This window comes from Apis cerana, linkage group LG6 (genome assembly GCF_029169275.1).
Source record: "Apis cerana isolate GH-2021 linkage group LG6, AcerK_1.0, whole genome shotgun sequence".
Taxonomy (NCBI): Eukaryota; Metazoa; Arthropoda; class Insecta; order Hymenoptera; family Apidae; genus Apis; species Apis cerana.
The window spans coordinates 12,896,074-12,912,784 of NC_083857.1; the positions used below are offsets into that span (position 1 = coordinate 12,896,074).

At 23.4% G+C, this 16,711-nt stretch overlaps 5 protein-coding genes across 9 annotated transcripts; 2 read left to right on the forward strand and 3 right to left on the reverse strand.

Annotated features, from left to right (window-relative positions):
• Positions 1-676: 676 nt before the first annotated feature.
• On the forward strand, positions 677-3,115 carry LOC107994074 (tubulin alpha-1 chain-like). Its single transcript, XM_017050834.2, has 3 exons — positions 677-1,158; positions 1,606-1,828; positions 1,908-3,115. Exons 1-3 carry the CDS (start codon positions 1,156-1,158, stop codon positions 3,032-3,034), a joined length of 1,353 nt encoding a protein of 450 aa, XP_016906323.2. The 5' UTR covers positions 677-1,155; the 3' UTR covers positions 3,035-3,115.
• A 990-nt stretch (positions 3,116-4,105) lies between these two features.
• Positions 4,106-6,992, reverse strand: LOC107994128 (E3 ubiquitin-protein ligase RNF14-like). 3 transcript variants are annotated; one of them, XM_062076425.1, is made up of 6 exons: positions 6,853-6,992; positions 6,561-6,730; positions 5,318-6,193; positions 4,988-5,216; positions 4,698-4,870; positions 4,106-4,539 (listed from the first exon to the last, which is right to left on the reverse strand). In XM_062076425.1, exons 3-6 carry the CDS (start codon positions 6,191-6,193, stop codon positions 4,297-4,299), a joined length of 1,521 nt encoding a protein of 506 aa, XP_061932409.1. In that variant the 5' UTR covers positions 6,561-6,730; positions 6,853-6,992; the 3' UTR covers positions 4,106-4,296. The 3 variants fall into 3 exon arrangements, with proteins under 3 accessions (XP_061932409.1, XP_061932408.1, XP_016906385.1); XM_062076424.1 differs by having other exon boundaries at positions 6,265-6,730; XM_017050896.3 differs by having other exon boundaries at positions 6,561-6,900.
• A 144-nt stretch (positions 6,993-7,136) lies between these two features.
• Positions 7,137-12,721, forward strand: LOC107994131 (UDP-N-acetylglucosamine--dolichyl-phosphate N-acetylglucosaminephosphotransferase). Its single transcript, XM_062076428.1, has 7 exons — positions 7,137-7,317; positions 7,421-7,535; positions 7,620-8,065; positions 11,168-11,356; positions 11,430-11,500; positions 11,576-11,739; positions 12,445-12,721. Exons 1-7 carry the CDS (start codon positions 7,139-7,141, stop codon positions 12,508-12,510), a joined length of 1,230 nt encoding a protein of 409 aa, XP_061932412.1. The 5' UTR covers positions 7,137-7,138; the 3' UTR covers positions 12,511-12,721.
• Positions 8,170-10,514, reverse strand: LOC107994130 (beta-1,4-mannosyl-glycoprotein 4-beta-N-acetylglucosaminyltransferase). 3 transcript variants are annotated; one of them, XM_017050900.3, is made up of 3 exons: positions 10,151-10,514; positions 9,536-9,815; positions 8,170-9,447 (listed from the first exon to the last, which is right to left on the reverse strand). In XM_017050900.3, exons 2-3 carry the CDS (start codon positions 9,692-9,694, stop codon positions 8,320-8,322), a joined length of 1,287 nt encoding a protein of 428 aa, XP_016906389.1. In that variant the 5' UTR covers positions 9,695-9,815; positions 10,151-10,514; the 3' UTR covers positions 8,170-8,319. The 3 variants fall into 3 exon arrangements, with proteins under 3 accessions (XP_016906389.1, XP_016906390.1, XP_016906387.1); XM_017050901.3 differs by having other exon boundaries at positions 9,536-9,775; positions 10,151-10,495; XM_017050898.3 differs by having other exon boundaries at positions 9,536-10,495.
• Positions 12,722-13,489: 768 nt separating the features above from the next.
• Positions 13,490-16,260, reverse strand: LOC108003742 (mitochondrial import receptor subunit TOM70). The gene is made up of 8 exons (XM_017066218.3): positions 15,852-16,260; positions 15,456-15,629; positions 15,167-15,374; positions 14,951-15,092; positions 14,483-14,834; positions 14,129-14,353; positions 13,840-14,060; positions 13,490-13,718 (listed from the first exon to the last, which is right to left on the reverse strand). Exons 1-8 carry the CDS (start codon positions 16,089-16,091, stop codon positions 13,550-13,552), a joined length of 1,731 nt encoding a protein of 576 aa, XP_016921707.1. The 5' UTR covers positions 16,092-16,260; the 3' UTR covers positions 13,490-13,549.
• Between the last annotated feature and the right edge of the window lie 451 nt (positions 16,261-16,711).

The window sequence follows — 16,711 nt, forward strand, 5'->3', positions numbered from 1 at the left end:
TAATCCAAATATTGTGAAACATGTATCTATCTTATCACATTAAAATTGTTTAATTTCACTTTAATACACGTTTTAGTACAAATTTTATAAATTATATTATTTATAACAATAATTTTTAATAATAATATATTAATATTATATTAAAAATTTATTCATTTTATTTATTTTTTTAATTACAATATTTAAATGTAATTTAAAGATATATTGGCTATTTATTAAAATGTATATAATATATGTATAAAATGTATATAAATTTTATATATAAAAAATTTTAAAAAATATATAAATAAATGAAATTTAATAAAAAATTATTGTTTATGTTTATTATTTTATGTTTTACAAATTTGAAATTTTTATATCAATTTATAAATTAAATAATTTTTTTATTAGACAAATATCAAATGAAAATATATATTGCTAAATAATTAAAGAATTAATAAATTTACAAATTATTTTATATATATATCTGTTAATTTTATATTTTTTTAATATAAAAATCATATATGTGTAAAAAAAAATAACAAATAGAACAATGATCTTTTAAAGTCTTTGATCAAATATTCTCTCAAATTTGATATATGTCGATAAAAATTTTATTGGATTATATTTTGTTACAAGGGGGACATATATGAGTCACCAATCAGAATGCATAATCCAAATATGGAAGAAACAGTCATGCATTGCAACTGCATAAAATTCATTTCTGCGTAAAACTCATACTTATTTTTCCAACTTTGCTCAAATATATTTTAATTAAAAATTAATTTTATTTATTTTTAATATAATATACAAAAGTAAAAAAATATATTGTCATTAATATCAATAAAATAAGTAATTATATTATTAATATGGGACTATATTTTCCGTATAAGGACTGTGTTGAATCGTCATGAGTTCTGCGGTCAAAAAAAGACCAATCACGAAAAGGAATGAGGCCATCAACAACCAATCAGTGTACGCTGATGAAGTTGCCTACCGAGGGTATAAATAGCCGTTATAATGGCCGACGATGCATTCGTTTGACGATTTTCGGACGAAGGTGTCGTAGTTGTTAGCGAAAGCTCCATTACTTGCTTTAGCCAACTATCTATCATCCTACGTCCACTTTTTTTACTTCTTTTTTAAGAATTTTGAAAGTTTTCTTTACATTACAAAATGGTAAGTTTTATTTTTTTGGTATTTTAAAAATATTTAAAGAAAATTAGAAGACTCCTTACTAAGAAGAAGACAGCCATTTTGTAACGGTTAAATGCCGGCCGGCTTCCGGTTTTATACTGAAATAATATATTTTTAATATTTTTTTATTTTAATTATTTTTTTGCATGATATATTTTAAATATTGATTAAATTTTGATATTTTATTTAAAATATTCTTTTAATTTAATTTAATTTTTTTTTCTTAATAATTGTACAATTTATGGTAATTCATTTTTAATATCTGAACAATTTGAGTTCGTTAAACTTTGAATTATAATATTTTTTCATTTAAAAAATTAAATATTTTTAAATATGAAAATTATTAAATATAGAATATTTAATATTTAATATTTTCTTTATTTAATTAAAAATTTATTATGATTAATATATTTTATATTTTTATTTTAGCGTGAATGTATCTCAGTTCATGTTGGACAAGCCGGTGTCCAAATTGGTAATGCGTGTTGGGAATTATATTGTCTAGAACATGGCATCCAACCTGATGGACAAATGCCATCTGATAAAACTATTGGCGGGGGAGATGATAGTTTCAATACGTTTTTTAGTGAAACTGGTGCAGGAAAACACGTACCTAGAGCAGTTTTCATTGATTTGGAACCCACAGTAGTTGGTTAATATTTTTTAATTTTATTGAATTTATATTTTAAAATTTATATAAATCTATCATTAAATCAATTTTAATTTTTTAGATGAAGTACGTACTGGTACTTATCGTCAACTGTTTCATCCAGAACAATTGATTACTGGTAAAGAAGATGCAGCTAACAACTATGCCCGTGGTCATTATACAATTGGGAAAGAAATTGTAGATCTTGTATTAGATAGAATACGTAAATTGGCTGACCAGTGTACTGGTCTTCAAGGTTTCCTCATCTTCCATTCTTTTGGAGGTGGTACTGGTTCTGGTTTCACTTCTCTTTTGATGGAACGTCTTTCTGTAGACTATGGCAAGAAATCAAAGTTGGAATTTGCTATTTATCCTGCTCCACAAGTTTCTACTGCAGTTGTTGAACCATATAATTCAATTCTCACCACACATACCACTCTTGAACATTCCGATTGCGCATTTATGGTTGACAATGAAGCCATCTATGATATTTGTCGCCGTAATTTAGACATCGAAAGACCTACTTATACTAATTTAAATCGACTAATTGGCCAAATTGTATCCTCCATTACAGCTTCTTTGCGATTTGACGGTGCATTGAATGTTGATTTGACTGAATTCCAGACAAACTTAGTACCTTATCCCAGAATTCATTTCCCTTTGGTAACTTATGCACCTGTTATTTCTGCAGAGAAGGCATATCATGAACAACTCTCTGTATCAGAGATTACGAATGCGTGTTTTGAACCAGCAAACCAAATGGTGAAATGTGATCCTCGTCATGGAAAATACATGGCCTGCTGCATGTTGTATAGAGGTGATGTTGTACCCAAAGATGTAAATGCAGCAATTGCTACTATAAAAACAAAACGTACCATTCAATTTGTTGATTGGTGCCCAACTGGATTTAAAGTTGGTATTAATTACCAGCCTCCAACCGTGGTACCTGGTGGTGATCTTGCTAAGGTACAACGTGCTGTTTGCATGTTGTCAAACACAACCGCTATTGCGGAAGCTTGGGCTCGTCTTGATCATAAGTTCGATTTGATGTATGCCAAACGTGCATTTGTCCATTGGTATGTTGGTGAAGGTATGGAAGAAGGTGAATTTTCTGAAGCACGTGAAGATCTTGCAGCTCTTGAAAAAGATTATGAAGAAGTCGGTATGGATTCTGCTGAAGGTGAAGGAGAAGGTGCCGAAGAATACTAAATAATTCGAGTATTATGACTGTTTTGATATATATTTTTTTTTTTTTTTGGTAATAAAGAGACAGATTGTCATGAGCAACAATAAGTCCTTATTTTCAAAAAACCTGAACCTTTTATATTGAATAATTTTCTTTTTATTAATATGTTTATATTATTTATAATGAATATAATTTTACTCACAAGAGTATAAAATATTATAGTATACATATTTATATTTTATACAAAATTTTTATAAGATTATGAGGAATTTCCATTTTACTTAATATTTATATAATTATTGTATGTAATACAATAAAAATATACTATATTATATACTATATATCAGAAGTGGGCATTAATTAATTTTTTTGTAATTGATTATTTAATGTAATCATAATAATTGTAATTATTAATCAGTCAATCATAATTGAAATAAATTAACAATCATGATTACCTTTTGTAATTATTAATCAGTAATTTTTAAATCATTTAATGATTATCGATATCATTAGCGATACTTCAAAGATTTTAATTATGATATTTCAACAAATTTATGTACTTCCAAGACAATTAAAAATATCACATTTCATGTGTACATAAATTGATATCAAAGTACAACAATGAAATTTAAAGATTTTAAACAAATATTCTTCAATAAAAAAATTTTTATTTTATATAATATACTACTGCTATCTTCAAGTCTTGTTGAGAGATTATTTTCATACTAAAAACATTAATTATCAGATAAAATGTTTGAAATGCGAATTATATTAAAAGCAAATTATACCAAAAATAGATAATTTATTCTAAGCATTTTCTATGTAAAAAATATATATATTTTTAAAAAAATATTCACAGTGTTATTATTACAGCAAAAGTACAAATTAAATCATAACTAAAAATGTAATCATTTCATAATTAATTAATAAAGCAATCACGAACATCGATTATAACAACTTCGTATTCCTTTCTTATTCATTAATCAATAATTACTGATTATTTAATAATCAGTAATCACGATTAATAATTGGATTTCATATTAATTGTAATTTTCAATTATTAATCGGATTACGTCTTACTTTACTACTAACTCTGCTATATACATTTATTATATGTTTCTTTGTACATGAATACTTTTATAAATAAGAATTAAATAAACGTAGTTTTAATTAACATATTTTATGTGTTGTTTGAATCTTCGAAATTCATTATATATTCACCAAAAAAAAAAAGTAACAGGTAACGGTTACTATTTTTTGAACGTGATAATATTTTATTTTATTTTTATGCTACAATGTCTTCGAAGAAGTCTTCATCTTCTAATTCATAAATTGGATAAGGTGGAAAATTATGAATATCTGCATTATCATCTTGAATTAGCATTCCATAATATAACATATTATAGCACTTAGAATTCATATCTTGAAAATGTTTATATGGCTTTTTACGATCAAGAATAGTACTACATAACCAACAGAAGAATGTATTGCATCGCCAACACACCATTTTATTACAGCCATCTGATTTCTGCAAAATAATTGTATTAAAGAATATACATTATAATAATATATGCTAGTGTATTATACATAAATATACTTATATGTATATCTATATATAATAATCTATATATAATATATAAAAATATATATATATACACAAATACATATATACACAAATTTAAATACCTCAATGGCAGCTTGGCATTTAGGACATTTCTGACTATTACTTTTAATCCAATTTTCAGACATGGCATTTTCTACCAAAGTTTGAAGTTGTTTTTTTCCATAACGTTGTTCCATTTGTAATTTCTTATCATCGGAAGCTTCTTGATATTCAGCTATCACTTTATGTATTTCAGCTGTAACAAGGAAAAATTATGACATTAATTTATAGATTTTAAATAAATGTTAAATAAAATATCGCAAATAATATTTTAATAATATTAAAAATTAATTTAAATTAATAAGATATATACCAGAATAAACTTTGCATGGTTCTATACCATGATATACCATTTTGCAATAAACACAAAATGCATATTGACAAATTGGACAATTTGCCATTTGTTCATTTGGTTCGCGACTAACTGGATATTGACAGCTACGTCTTGGACAATATACTATATCACCCATAGTATCTAATGTGGCATTTAGTAATATAGAATCATATTTTGCAAATAATTCTGAACTTACTAAGTCTTTTATCTATAAATATATCAATAAGATTTTGATTATATTAAATAATAAATTTATTTTTTTAAAAAAATTATTATTATTTTTAAAAGAAAACAAATAGAAATATTTACCAGAGCAGGAGTTGCTTCAGAGGTACATTTTTCTTCTGGACAATAAATATTTTGCACATTTCCATCCTTAATTCTTACTTCTAAATAACCAGTTATGCAATCTTTGCAAAATATATGACCACAAGGTAAAAATTGTGTACAATGTTCTCCTATTTTGTCCACAAAACAAATCTTACAAGTATAGAAATTTTTTTTGAATTCGATTTGATTACGCTTCTCATTATAATCAATTAATGCTTGTATAGGGTTTCTTCCAATAGGAAAATCTAAAATAGCTCTTTTATCATAATATTTTCTTATCATTTTTTTATTTAAATGCTTGGTAGTAACTTCTTTCATTGTTCTATTTTTTGCATCTTCAATATTACATTCTTTATCTACATTATCTATTTTATTTTTATGAATATTATGTGCTATTTCTAAAGCTTCTTTATAATGTGTGTAAGCACAACTCATATTAAGATTGTCTTGTATATTTAAGAATTCTAAAGTTTCTTGTAAAAAAGCTACCCATGTAAATAATATTTCTTGTCCTTTGTTTTCCTCCCACAATTTATCCAATTTTTTACATAATATAGTTAATAATGAAAGATGTAACCAAGATGAATATAAAGTAAACTTAGGTGGTAACTCAGAAGGATAATTTTTTGGTAAAAAAACATGAAGTCTTAATGGTGGCAAATAAGAGATTTTAATCTTTTGCTCAGATTCATCTTGTGTAGAATTCTTATATATAATATGATAATCTGCTGGAAGATTTATAAATATCATAAAAGTACATTGATAATGATCATCTTCCTTGTGATATAAAAATTCTTCTGAATTATAAATACTTTCCAATGCAATGATCTCATCTTTTTGTTTTTCGCTATCCATCTATAAATTAGATAATTAATTGTATAAAAAATAATAATAAGCTTGTACTGAAAAATAAAAAATTTATATACAATATACATATTAATTTCATTATTAATCAATAATATAGATTTTCCTATATATAATTTTTAATGTTATTTTCATTTCACTCTTCATTGTGAAAAAAAATATATTTTATATTTGACAGTTTTAGGTTAAACAATATTAAAACATAATTAAAATTATCATTATAAATTTTATGTATATTAAATTTTAATTAAAAATTAGAGAACATAATTAATTTATGTATTAAAATTGAAAATAAAACAATAAATTAAATAATTATATTTAAATAATAACAATGTTTAAAATTGTTACACTGTATTACCTCAATCGTATTTTAAGAAAAATATTTGTTTTAATAATGAATTTATATATTCATTTAAAAGAAATTTTTATCAAAGTATGAATTTTATTTGATAAGACTAAAATGTCATTTTTAAACCAAATTTTTACCATTATTAAAATTGTATATAATTCATAAAAAATTTTGAACATCTAAAAATCAAAAGAACTATCATTAATATAAAATACTATAAAAATAATAAATATTATAAAATGAAATAATATATAAAATAAATAAAAATATTTTGTTGGTTTTATTGTTATTAAAATTTTACAAATTGGAGTGAAATTTTGTAACAATTTTTTCTCCTTCTTTGGTGTACCACCATGTGACCTATGTAGTACCCTCTAAATAATATAACGTGTTTAATGTATATTTGAAAATAAAATATATATTCATTAAATTATCATCTTTTTATATATCATTTTAGAAATACTAAATAAATACTATCTATATTAAAGAACGGCATATATAATTGATTATATTTGTAATTGGCCACGTCAATCATCCGTTTGTTATATGTAATCCGACTTGTTTAATATTTTTATAAGATTTTAAAAATGTTCAATGTAAAATACAATGAAGATACTTGGAAATTTATTTTTCCAATTTTGATTAATTTTTTTATGTCAATTATCATGTATTTTTTAACTATACGTTTAATCCCAAAAATAAAAAATATGTTTATTAAAGCTAACCTATACGGTATTGATATGAATAAAAAGAGTGGTGAAAAAGTGTAAGTGAATTTATCAAAAATAGCAATTTTTATTATACATCATCTATTCTTCTAGTGGATTAATGTAAGTACAGGTAATTTATATGTATAAATTCATTTACAGGCCTGAAGCCTTAGGTGTTGTTACTGGATGTCTTTTTCTTATAACACTCTTTTTGTTTATTCCTATACCATTTACAAAATATATTCTTAATGATATAAATTTTCCTCATAATGAGGTAACAAATAATTTTTATAAATAGTTTTTTGATAAATTTTTTGAAAATAAATAGGATATAATGTAACAAATTTCAATTTCACAGTTTATGGAGTTTTTGGCAGGTTTACTTTCAATTTGTTGTATGTTACTATTGGGTTTTGCTGATGATGTTTTGGATCTTCGGTGGCGCCATAAATTATTATTACCAACTATTGCTTCATTACCACTTTTGATGGTGTATTATATTAATTTTAATTCTACATTAATTATTGTGCCAAAACCCTTAAGACCATGGTTTGGTTTCTCAGTAGATCTCTGGATATTTTACTATTTATATATGGGAATGTTAGCAGTATTTTGTACAAATGCCATAAATATATTAGCTGGTATAAATGGTTTAGAAGTTGGACAAAGCTTAATAATTTCAATTAGTATTCTTCTATTTAATCTAATAGAATTATCAGGAGATCTCTGGAAAGCACATCAATTTTCATTATATTTCATGCTTCCATATATAGCAACATCTTTGGGATTATTAAAATTTAATTGGTAAGTTATATATAAATTAAGAAAATAAATATATATAAATAATAAAATCTTTAATTTAATCTAATAATAATATGAAGGAATATAATTAAATAAGAAAAAAATAATTGTTTTCTTTATAAGTTATATGTATATAAATCATTTAACATTTATAATTCATTCAACATATTATTTTAGTATATAAATTCAGTACAATATTATAGTTTACATTGAGTATTGAGTATGAGTTAATATCACAGTCAGGTGTGACTAATATGTCAATAATAGTCTAACTTAGCATAAAAATTTTCTACTAGCCAGTCATACTTCCATGTATTATTAAGTATTGTTTCAGGCGCAAAATAGAGGTCCTGAGATTTAGAGACTCTTAGGAGATTAGTTTTCCCATCTAACCATAATCCACTTCCTATTAGGTCCTCAATGAATGGTACATCGATAGTTTTTTCTATTTGAATTTCTTTAGATTTAACTTTATTATGTAAACTGGTTATAATATTCGCGGGTGCCTGACATAAATAACAGTACCACCCTCCATAATGATTTAAATCTCCTATCACTAGACCTAGACTATCTCTTTCACTTAAATCTCCTTCCAATTGTTCCAACATGATAGAATTTGATTGATAAGCTTCACGCATTAATCCAATTGTACATGCACCAACTGTTATCATTGTTTTAAGTGGATGTTGCCAAAAGAATCCATAAACAGACCATCTTAATCTAAAACCAATAGGTTGGGGCCATCCATTATATACCTTGAGGAACATTAATGCCCTGGAATTTAATATTTGTTCTGGTTCAGTTGTTATATAAATATCATCGTCTTTTAAATTTCGTATTACAGTCTTAAGTTTTTCCCAAATATATTTAGATAATATTCTTGATGGTTTGTGCAACTTCGTTGATATATTAATATATAAAATTTTTTTCTGTTTCTGTTGTAATAAACCTTTAAGTAGTTTATGATGGAAATTATCCTCTGCATTACTAAAATCACAGATTACAAACAGATCTACTACATTATATAGTTCTTCTACTATCACTTCTGCAATTGCTGAGTTATGTTCATGTAGAAAAAATGTATGAATGATACGTCTAGCTATTTTACGATGTTTTAATTTAACATTTTGCTTTGATGCCATAATTGCTCTCCAAACAACTTCTGGCTGACCACAATCTGAGCCATGCCACCCATGTATACAAATACATTTTTGAAGATCTTCACTACCTCTCATTTTTGATTCATCGACTCCATATTTCCAACAAATAGTATGATTGTATACTTCGAACAAAGTAAAAGTCTTGATTTCATTTAATATTATTTCTTCATTGATTGTCTGGTAGATGGGAAACTTTTTATAATTAATTTGTTGAATTTTTGGTTCCTGGAATTTAATATAAATATTCAAAATTGTAAATAAAATTAAAATATTAAAATTAGATTAAAAGTAAATAAAATAATTTAAATCTTACTTGTGATTCTTCAAATTTCACAAATGTAACAGAAGTGTGAGTTGTAGATACAGTTAATTCAGAAGGTGGAGTTGTAGCAACATAAATCATAACAATCAGAACTTGTAGAACTAATAATGTATATAATAAAGCCAGTTTCCCATCTAGACGGGGCTGCATGACACTATTTTTTGTTTCAATTTATTAATCTTTCATTTTATGCCTTGTAAGAATTTTACTTTAATCATAACATTTTTGTTGCTAAAAGAGCCCATCCATAAATATGTATGTATATGTATGTCTATGAAATGAAGTTCGAATTTGCTGATGATACATTATATAGTAATTAAAATTCACATTTTTTTTTCATTTTGTAGTAAGTAAATAGTTACGCTTAATGTAAATGATAATTAATAGTTAAAAATCATTTTTAAAATATAAAAGTAATAAAAAAAACATATATGTCAGAAAAATTTCTATTACATGAAGATTTGTGTATAAAGTATAGTTTTCACCTTGTGTTAAAATTTTGAATATTAATTGGTAAATAATTTCCAATGATGTTTTGAATACAAGGTGTACATAATTTGTATACAAACTCACAATATGGTCTGACGCTAATAATGATATGAATACCTTCGCGTCGTGATGTTTAAATCGTGATGTCACTGCTCCCCGACGTGCCATTTAATTTTAAATGGCCTCAATCGCTTATTAACAATTTTTTTAAAACATGAAATTTTGAATATTTTCTAATCAACTTTTGATATTTTATTAATTGTAGAATTATTCGCAACATAATGCCACATTTTCATTTCTTGGCAAATTTAATTTATTATTTAAAAATATTCCATCGTTCCATTAAAATACTTGGACCGCCTGCCGAGAGTGCAACGAATTGAAAAACCACGCCCGATTCGTCCAAATGTTTCCTTCTACGCAATCTCTTTTACTGTATTTCACTGGCAAGCGCATTTGTAATTTGTCTTAAGGCGCACGCGTCTTATACTACCAATTAATTATGAAAAATTTTTTAATTACGAATAATAATAATAAATGGAAGTTGCATAAATTAATATTAAACTAAACATATATTAACCATGAATTTTTATATGATTTATGGTTATTATATATTTTATTTAAAATAGTATTCATTTTTTTTTAATTGTAGAATAAAATTTATAAATTATTTGATCTTCATTATCTATATTTTAATCTAAATTAAAATATTTAATATTACAAATATTTCATTTTTACTAATTTAAAAAAGCTTGTATCTAACCTATCTATTTTATATTCTAATTTATATTCTATTTTTAATTTTATAAAATATTTTTAATTTATATTCTAATTTATATTCGATTATTATATAAAATTATATAAAATTCTTTATATTTAATCTATTATCTTTTGTAATAATTAAAAAAAAATCGTTTTAATTAATTAAAAAGATTAACACGTCTTTATTTTATATTTTCATTTTCTATATAATTAATTAAGAATATTTTTTTAATTTTATTTATTATTTATTTTATTATTGTTTTATAATTGTTAAAATATTTTTGCTTTAATAATAAATAATATATATAATATATAAAAAATATTTGTACATAATGAAATTAATTTTTCGAAAATTTTATTCTTTTGTTCAAGGTACCCAGCACAAGTATTTGTAGGTGATACTTTTTGTTATTTATCTGGAATGACATTTGCTGTTGTTGGTATTATTGGACATTTCAGTAAAACAACTTTACTTTTTTTCATTCCACAAATAATTAATTTTCTTTATAGTGTACCACAATTATTTCATTTTATACCATGCCCTAGGCATAGATTGCCGAAGTAAGTTTTATAATCAAATATATACTTCTATAATAATTTTTAAAAATTATTACATAACAAAATTTATTTATAGGTATAATAAAAAAACTGATAAATTAGAAATTAGTACTGCAGTATTTAATAAAAAAGATATAAGCATTATAGGTATGAGAATTGTATATTTTTTCCGATTATTTATGATTTTCAATTTGATTTGAAATTAAATAAATTTTTTTATAGGTAAATTTATAGCATGGATATTTAGGAAATTAAATATAATAAAATGGCAAGAAGATGATAAAGGTATTGTTACTTGTAATAATCTTACATTAATTAATTATGTACTTATAAAAACTGGTCCGATGAAAGAACCTACACTTACATTGATTTTATTGCTAATTCAGGTAAGAAATTAAAAGTTTTATAAGTTTGAAATTATGTACATAGAAATGTGCAAATTATTAAGAGAAATAGAAAATTAAAAAAATATGTAAAAGAAATTTTTTTGTAAATTACAATCGTGAATTTCGTTTTTTTTAATGTTCAATTAAAATTTTTTTTTATAAAAAATATATAATTTTTTTGAAGATAATGTAGATATTTATATAATATATATATTTATTTATATAATATAATATATATTTTTTGTTTTGCTACAAATTTAAATTATAAAATTTATATAATAAAAAACAAAATTGATAATCACAAATCTTTCTTTTATTAAAACAAAATCGAAATTATTCGTAAAAATTTAAAAATATATTAATATGATACAAATATTAAATTTGTAATAATAAAAATAGAAATAGAAAAGTAAAAACAGAAAAAAATTTGCAAATACATATTTTAAATATTCATGAAAATATACAAATTAATTATAATTAGGAGATAAAAGTATTGCAAAGAAATGATTTTTATATTTACTATGCAATTAGTATTAATTTACTTTAATTACTAATTACTAATTTACAATATTATTCATATTAAATATCAAATTTTTTCATATTTATATATAAAAAACATAAAAATATGAAATCTAATAATTTGCATTCTTTATATTTTTATTATTTATGTATTAATACATGTACTAAAATTTATTGATATTTCAGATTATTAGCAGTTCATTGGCTTTTCTCATAAGATATCCTCTTGCTTCTATCTTCTATGAAGTTTAAAAACATACATATTTAAAAAGTACAAAATTACTTTGTTGTTTTATAATGAAGTAATATATGTATATTATGTAAAAAAAGTTTTTTACATAAAATCTTTTAAAATGTAGTTTTATACTTTGTAATCATTCTGTACATTTATGAACAGTATATTATGTAAATATTATTTTTTATTAATATCAATAAATAAAATATATTTTTTTCTAGTTTATAAGTTTTAATGGTATTTAATCACAAATATCACAATTCATCAGGAACTAGGTTACAACAAAATGAAATTTATAACTTAGGAAATAATATAACACAATAATATTAATATTTTTATATATAAATTATACATAACTTGATTAAAAATTATAAGCTTTATATACAAAATAATACAAAATACAGTTTTAAATTCATGATTACAATAAATGGTAAACTTTTACAAATATTATTATTAAATTATGCGAATTTTTATTCATCTTTTTTTATCGCATAACATATATATATATATATATATATATATATATATATATATATATATAAAATATATTTTTCTAAATATAGCAGATTTTTAGGATACTTCAGCAATTTAAATGTAATAATATTATTATATTAAATAGCATTGTATTAAATTCGTGAAATAAGTGATAATGATCACATAAAATTTTAAAATGAATAGTTATGAATAGAACCTTAGATCTAGTAAAAATAAACTAAATATTTTGTAAATGCAATTTTAAAAAATTGTTATTATAGAAATTATTAGAAAAAAATTTCACACTATACTAACTTTTATTTCATACTTGAAATTTTTTTCATAAAAGGAGCAAATTTCATGAATCAAATAAATTATGTAAGTTCAATATAACTTCAACTACATTAAACTATATAATATAAATAGTTGTAAAAGCAATGAATGTCTCGATTATTGCAGAACTTCTATTAAAACCTTGTATAAAATTATATTCATATAGAAGATATCAAATTTCACTTCTTATTTCTGGTAACCACGTGCATTTTTATTTGAAATTTCAATGTTTAATAGCTTCATAAAAACTTATGAAATATTTTGGAAATTTAACATTACATCTGATCCTAATCTCTCTTTTATCTTGAGCCGTGTTTTTGCAGCATCTCTCAAACTGAAAATATGTGTAAGTTCCATTGTTGTGCGACCTAATGCTAAGGCCTTGTCAAATAGATTCATCGCTTCCTCTACGTTTCCTCTGTTAAAAAAATAAAAAATTATAGTTCAGAAAAATATATATAAAAAATATTATTGCTTATTATCTACTTAAATTTACTTATTAAAAGAACATATATATATGCTTTAAAATATCAATTTACCTTTGAACTTCAATCGTTCCTAAAGTTTCATATCCATATTCACACTTATCATCCATTTCTAATGCTTTATTAATATATTCAATAGCTTTATCTACATCACCATTCCATTGTAGATGTAATAAACCTCTATGTACATAAACTGTAGCATTACATGGATCTTTTTCAATTGCTTTAGCAAAATAAATATCAGCTTTTCGATATTCTTGTAATTCCGTTAACATCTATACATAATATAATATAATATAATAAATTTATGTTTATTACTGATTTTGAATTATTGATTTCGTACCTGTGCATATAGAGTATAACATTCTGGACAGTCTGGGAATTTTTCAAAAGCATTTTCAAAATTTCTCATGGCTTCTTCTACTAATTCTTTACTTCTTTCCATCATTCCATAACGATAATCTGCATAACATTTTTGTACATATGCTACTCCAAAGTTAGGATTCAGTTCAACAGCCTTCTTAAAATCTTCTCTGGCTTCATCTATCTTTTCCATGAGTAAATTTACCTATAATCATGTAATACATTTTTATAATATAATATTATTAACATATATATAATTTTATTTTGTTTCATTTTACTTTGTTACATTTAAGAAATTTTTAAAATTTTTTATATCATAAAAAATTATCATTACATGTCCTCTATGATGATAAATATCGCCACACTCAGGATCAAGCTCAATAGCTGTTTCAAAATCACAGAAACTCTTATCTGGATTTTCTAATTGCATAAATAAGGCAGCTCTTTTTATCAAGGCATGCACTTTTATATCTTTTAAAACAGTAGAATTGTTTATAATAGTTCCAAAGTCTTCTAGTGCAGCATCATGTTGTCCTAATAGAAGGTAAAACGTAGCACGTAACAATACTACTTTCATTTTGTGTGGCAGTATATCTGGTTCAGAACTATTGATTACTTCAGTACAAAGTGGTATTACATCATCATATTCTTGTTCTTTTACACATTTTAAAGCTTTTGCAAAACCCCTAAAAAAATTAAAAAAAAATATGAGCAAATAAAATTTTAATTATATAAATTAATAATAATTTTAAAAAATATATAAAATAAAAATGATATGAAAAGAGAATTTCAAAATATTTACATAGGTAAATTATTATAATTAATATCTTGAAGATTTGAAAGAACAGGATCTTTATGGAAAGTAATGATGTATGTTTTAATAAAATATTTACTAGGCATAACTAATTTTTTATTTGCCAAATATTCCATTGCATGCTGTCTACCTGAAAAAAGTGTAAAATTCATATTTATATTTTATTAAATATTATATATCTTATATTATATATGTATAATTTACCTAATTGTTTTAGAACTCTATCTGCCATTACAATTGCAGTTTGATTAGAAAAATTCTCCAAAATACAAGCAGTAGTCACATCCTCTAAAGCTGATTCTAATTCATTACAATATTCCATTGCTCTTGCTCGGCGTAATAATGCTTTGGCATATTTTGGATTTAATTCTAAAGCTTTTGTACAGTCTGCTTTTACACTACTATATTTTTTCTATAATATATTTTAATGTCATTCAAACTAATGGTTATATTTATTATAAAATATTTAATTATAATATAAAAATCTTCTTACCAGTTGTTCATAAGCAGCTGCTCTATTTTGATAAAATGTAGCAAGAGCTTCTGTATTCTCTTTTGGACATATTTCAATAGCATTATTATATTGATTTATTGCTTCATCATATTTTCCTATTTTAAATTGTTTATTTCCTTCAGTTTTTAATCTCTGAGCTTTTTCCAGTAGAGTCTACAATTATATATTTTCAATTATTATATAAATGAAATATAAAATGCAAATAGTATATTTCTTTTACTTTTATTCTATTTATTGTTGTTTAAATTTATTTATAAAAATTTAATAATGAAAAATTAATATATTAAAAATTAATTTTTTCTTTTGAAAATGCTTAAAGAAATATATATTATAAATTGCTAATGATAAAACATAAATCGTCAAAATTTTTCTAACCTCTGTTTCAGTTGTACTTTTTGGAGGACAATCAATATCGATTGATATTTGTTTATCGGTGGCTGGTGCGCCATTTTTTTTTGAGTTCTTTGATTTACCGCGACTAGGCTTTGAAGAAGGCTTAGAGCTGTTTTTATAATACATATAACCAAGACCTAGTGCGACCGGCGCTGCAACAGCTAAAGCAAGTTGCCATTTTGGTAGCGGACCGGTCACGCTCGCGCCACTTGCACCAGTCATTCTTTACGAATTTTTTACTAACTTGAAATGACAAGGATTTCTGTTGATTTCACTTTTCTTTTCTAATCTCACCGATACAAAAATTGACAGTGAGAACTAATATAGAATCTAGCAACCATGCGGAAAGATCACTAAGATCACTTGCAGACGAATCCTCGGAGAAACGACTCGCTTAGTACACATTTCTACCACTGTCTGAATTTAGCGCTTGGTCTTATCAATTATATTATATTTATGACATAAAGGATGATATACAACGCTAAATTTAAAAAAATTTTATTATTGATTATATTTAAAAAATTTTACTTTCTTATCATAAATATAATTTTTAATATAAATGTAAACATTATATAAATTTAAAAAAGTAATACAAATATAGGATTGTTTTTTGTAATATTTTATATAAATATTTGGTAACAGGTCTGTAATAGATTAGATTAAGTCGATGATGTAAGTTTTTAAAGTACAAAAGTCATTGAATTCCAAATATATTGTAAAATGTAAATTTCATAACATTTTTTATATCTTACCATAAAAAACTTATTATATAAATATGTATAATTTCTTTATTTTTAAAAATTCTTTTTATTAAAAATTTAAAAAACATTTCATATCAATTA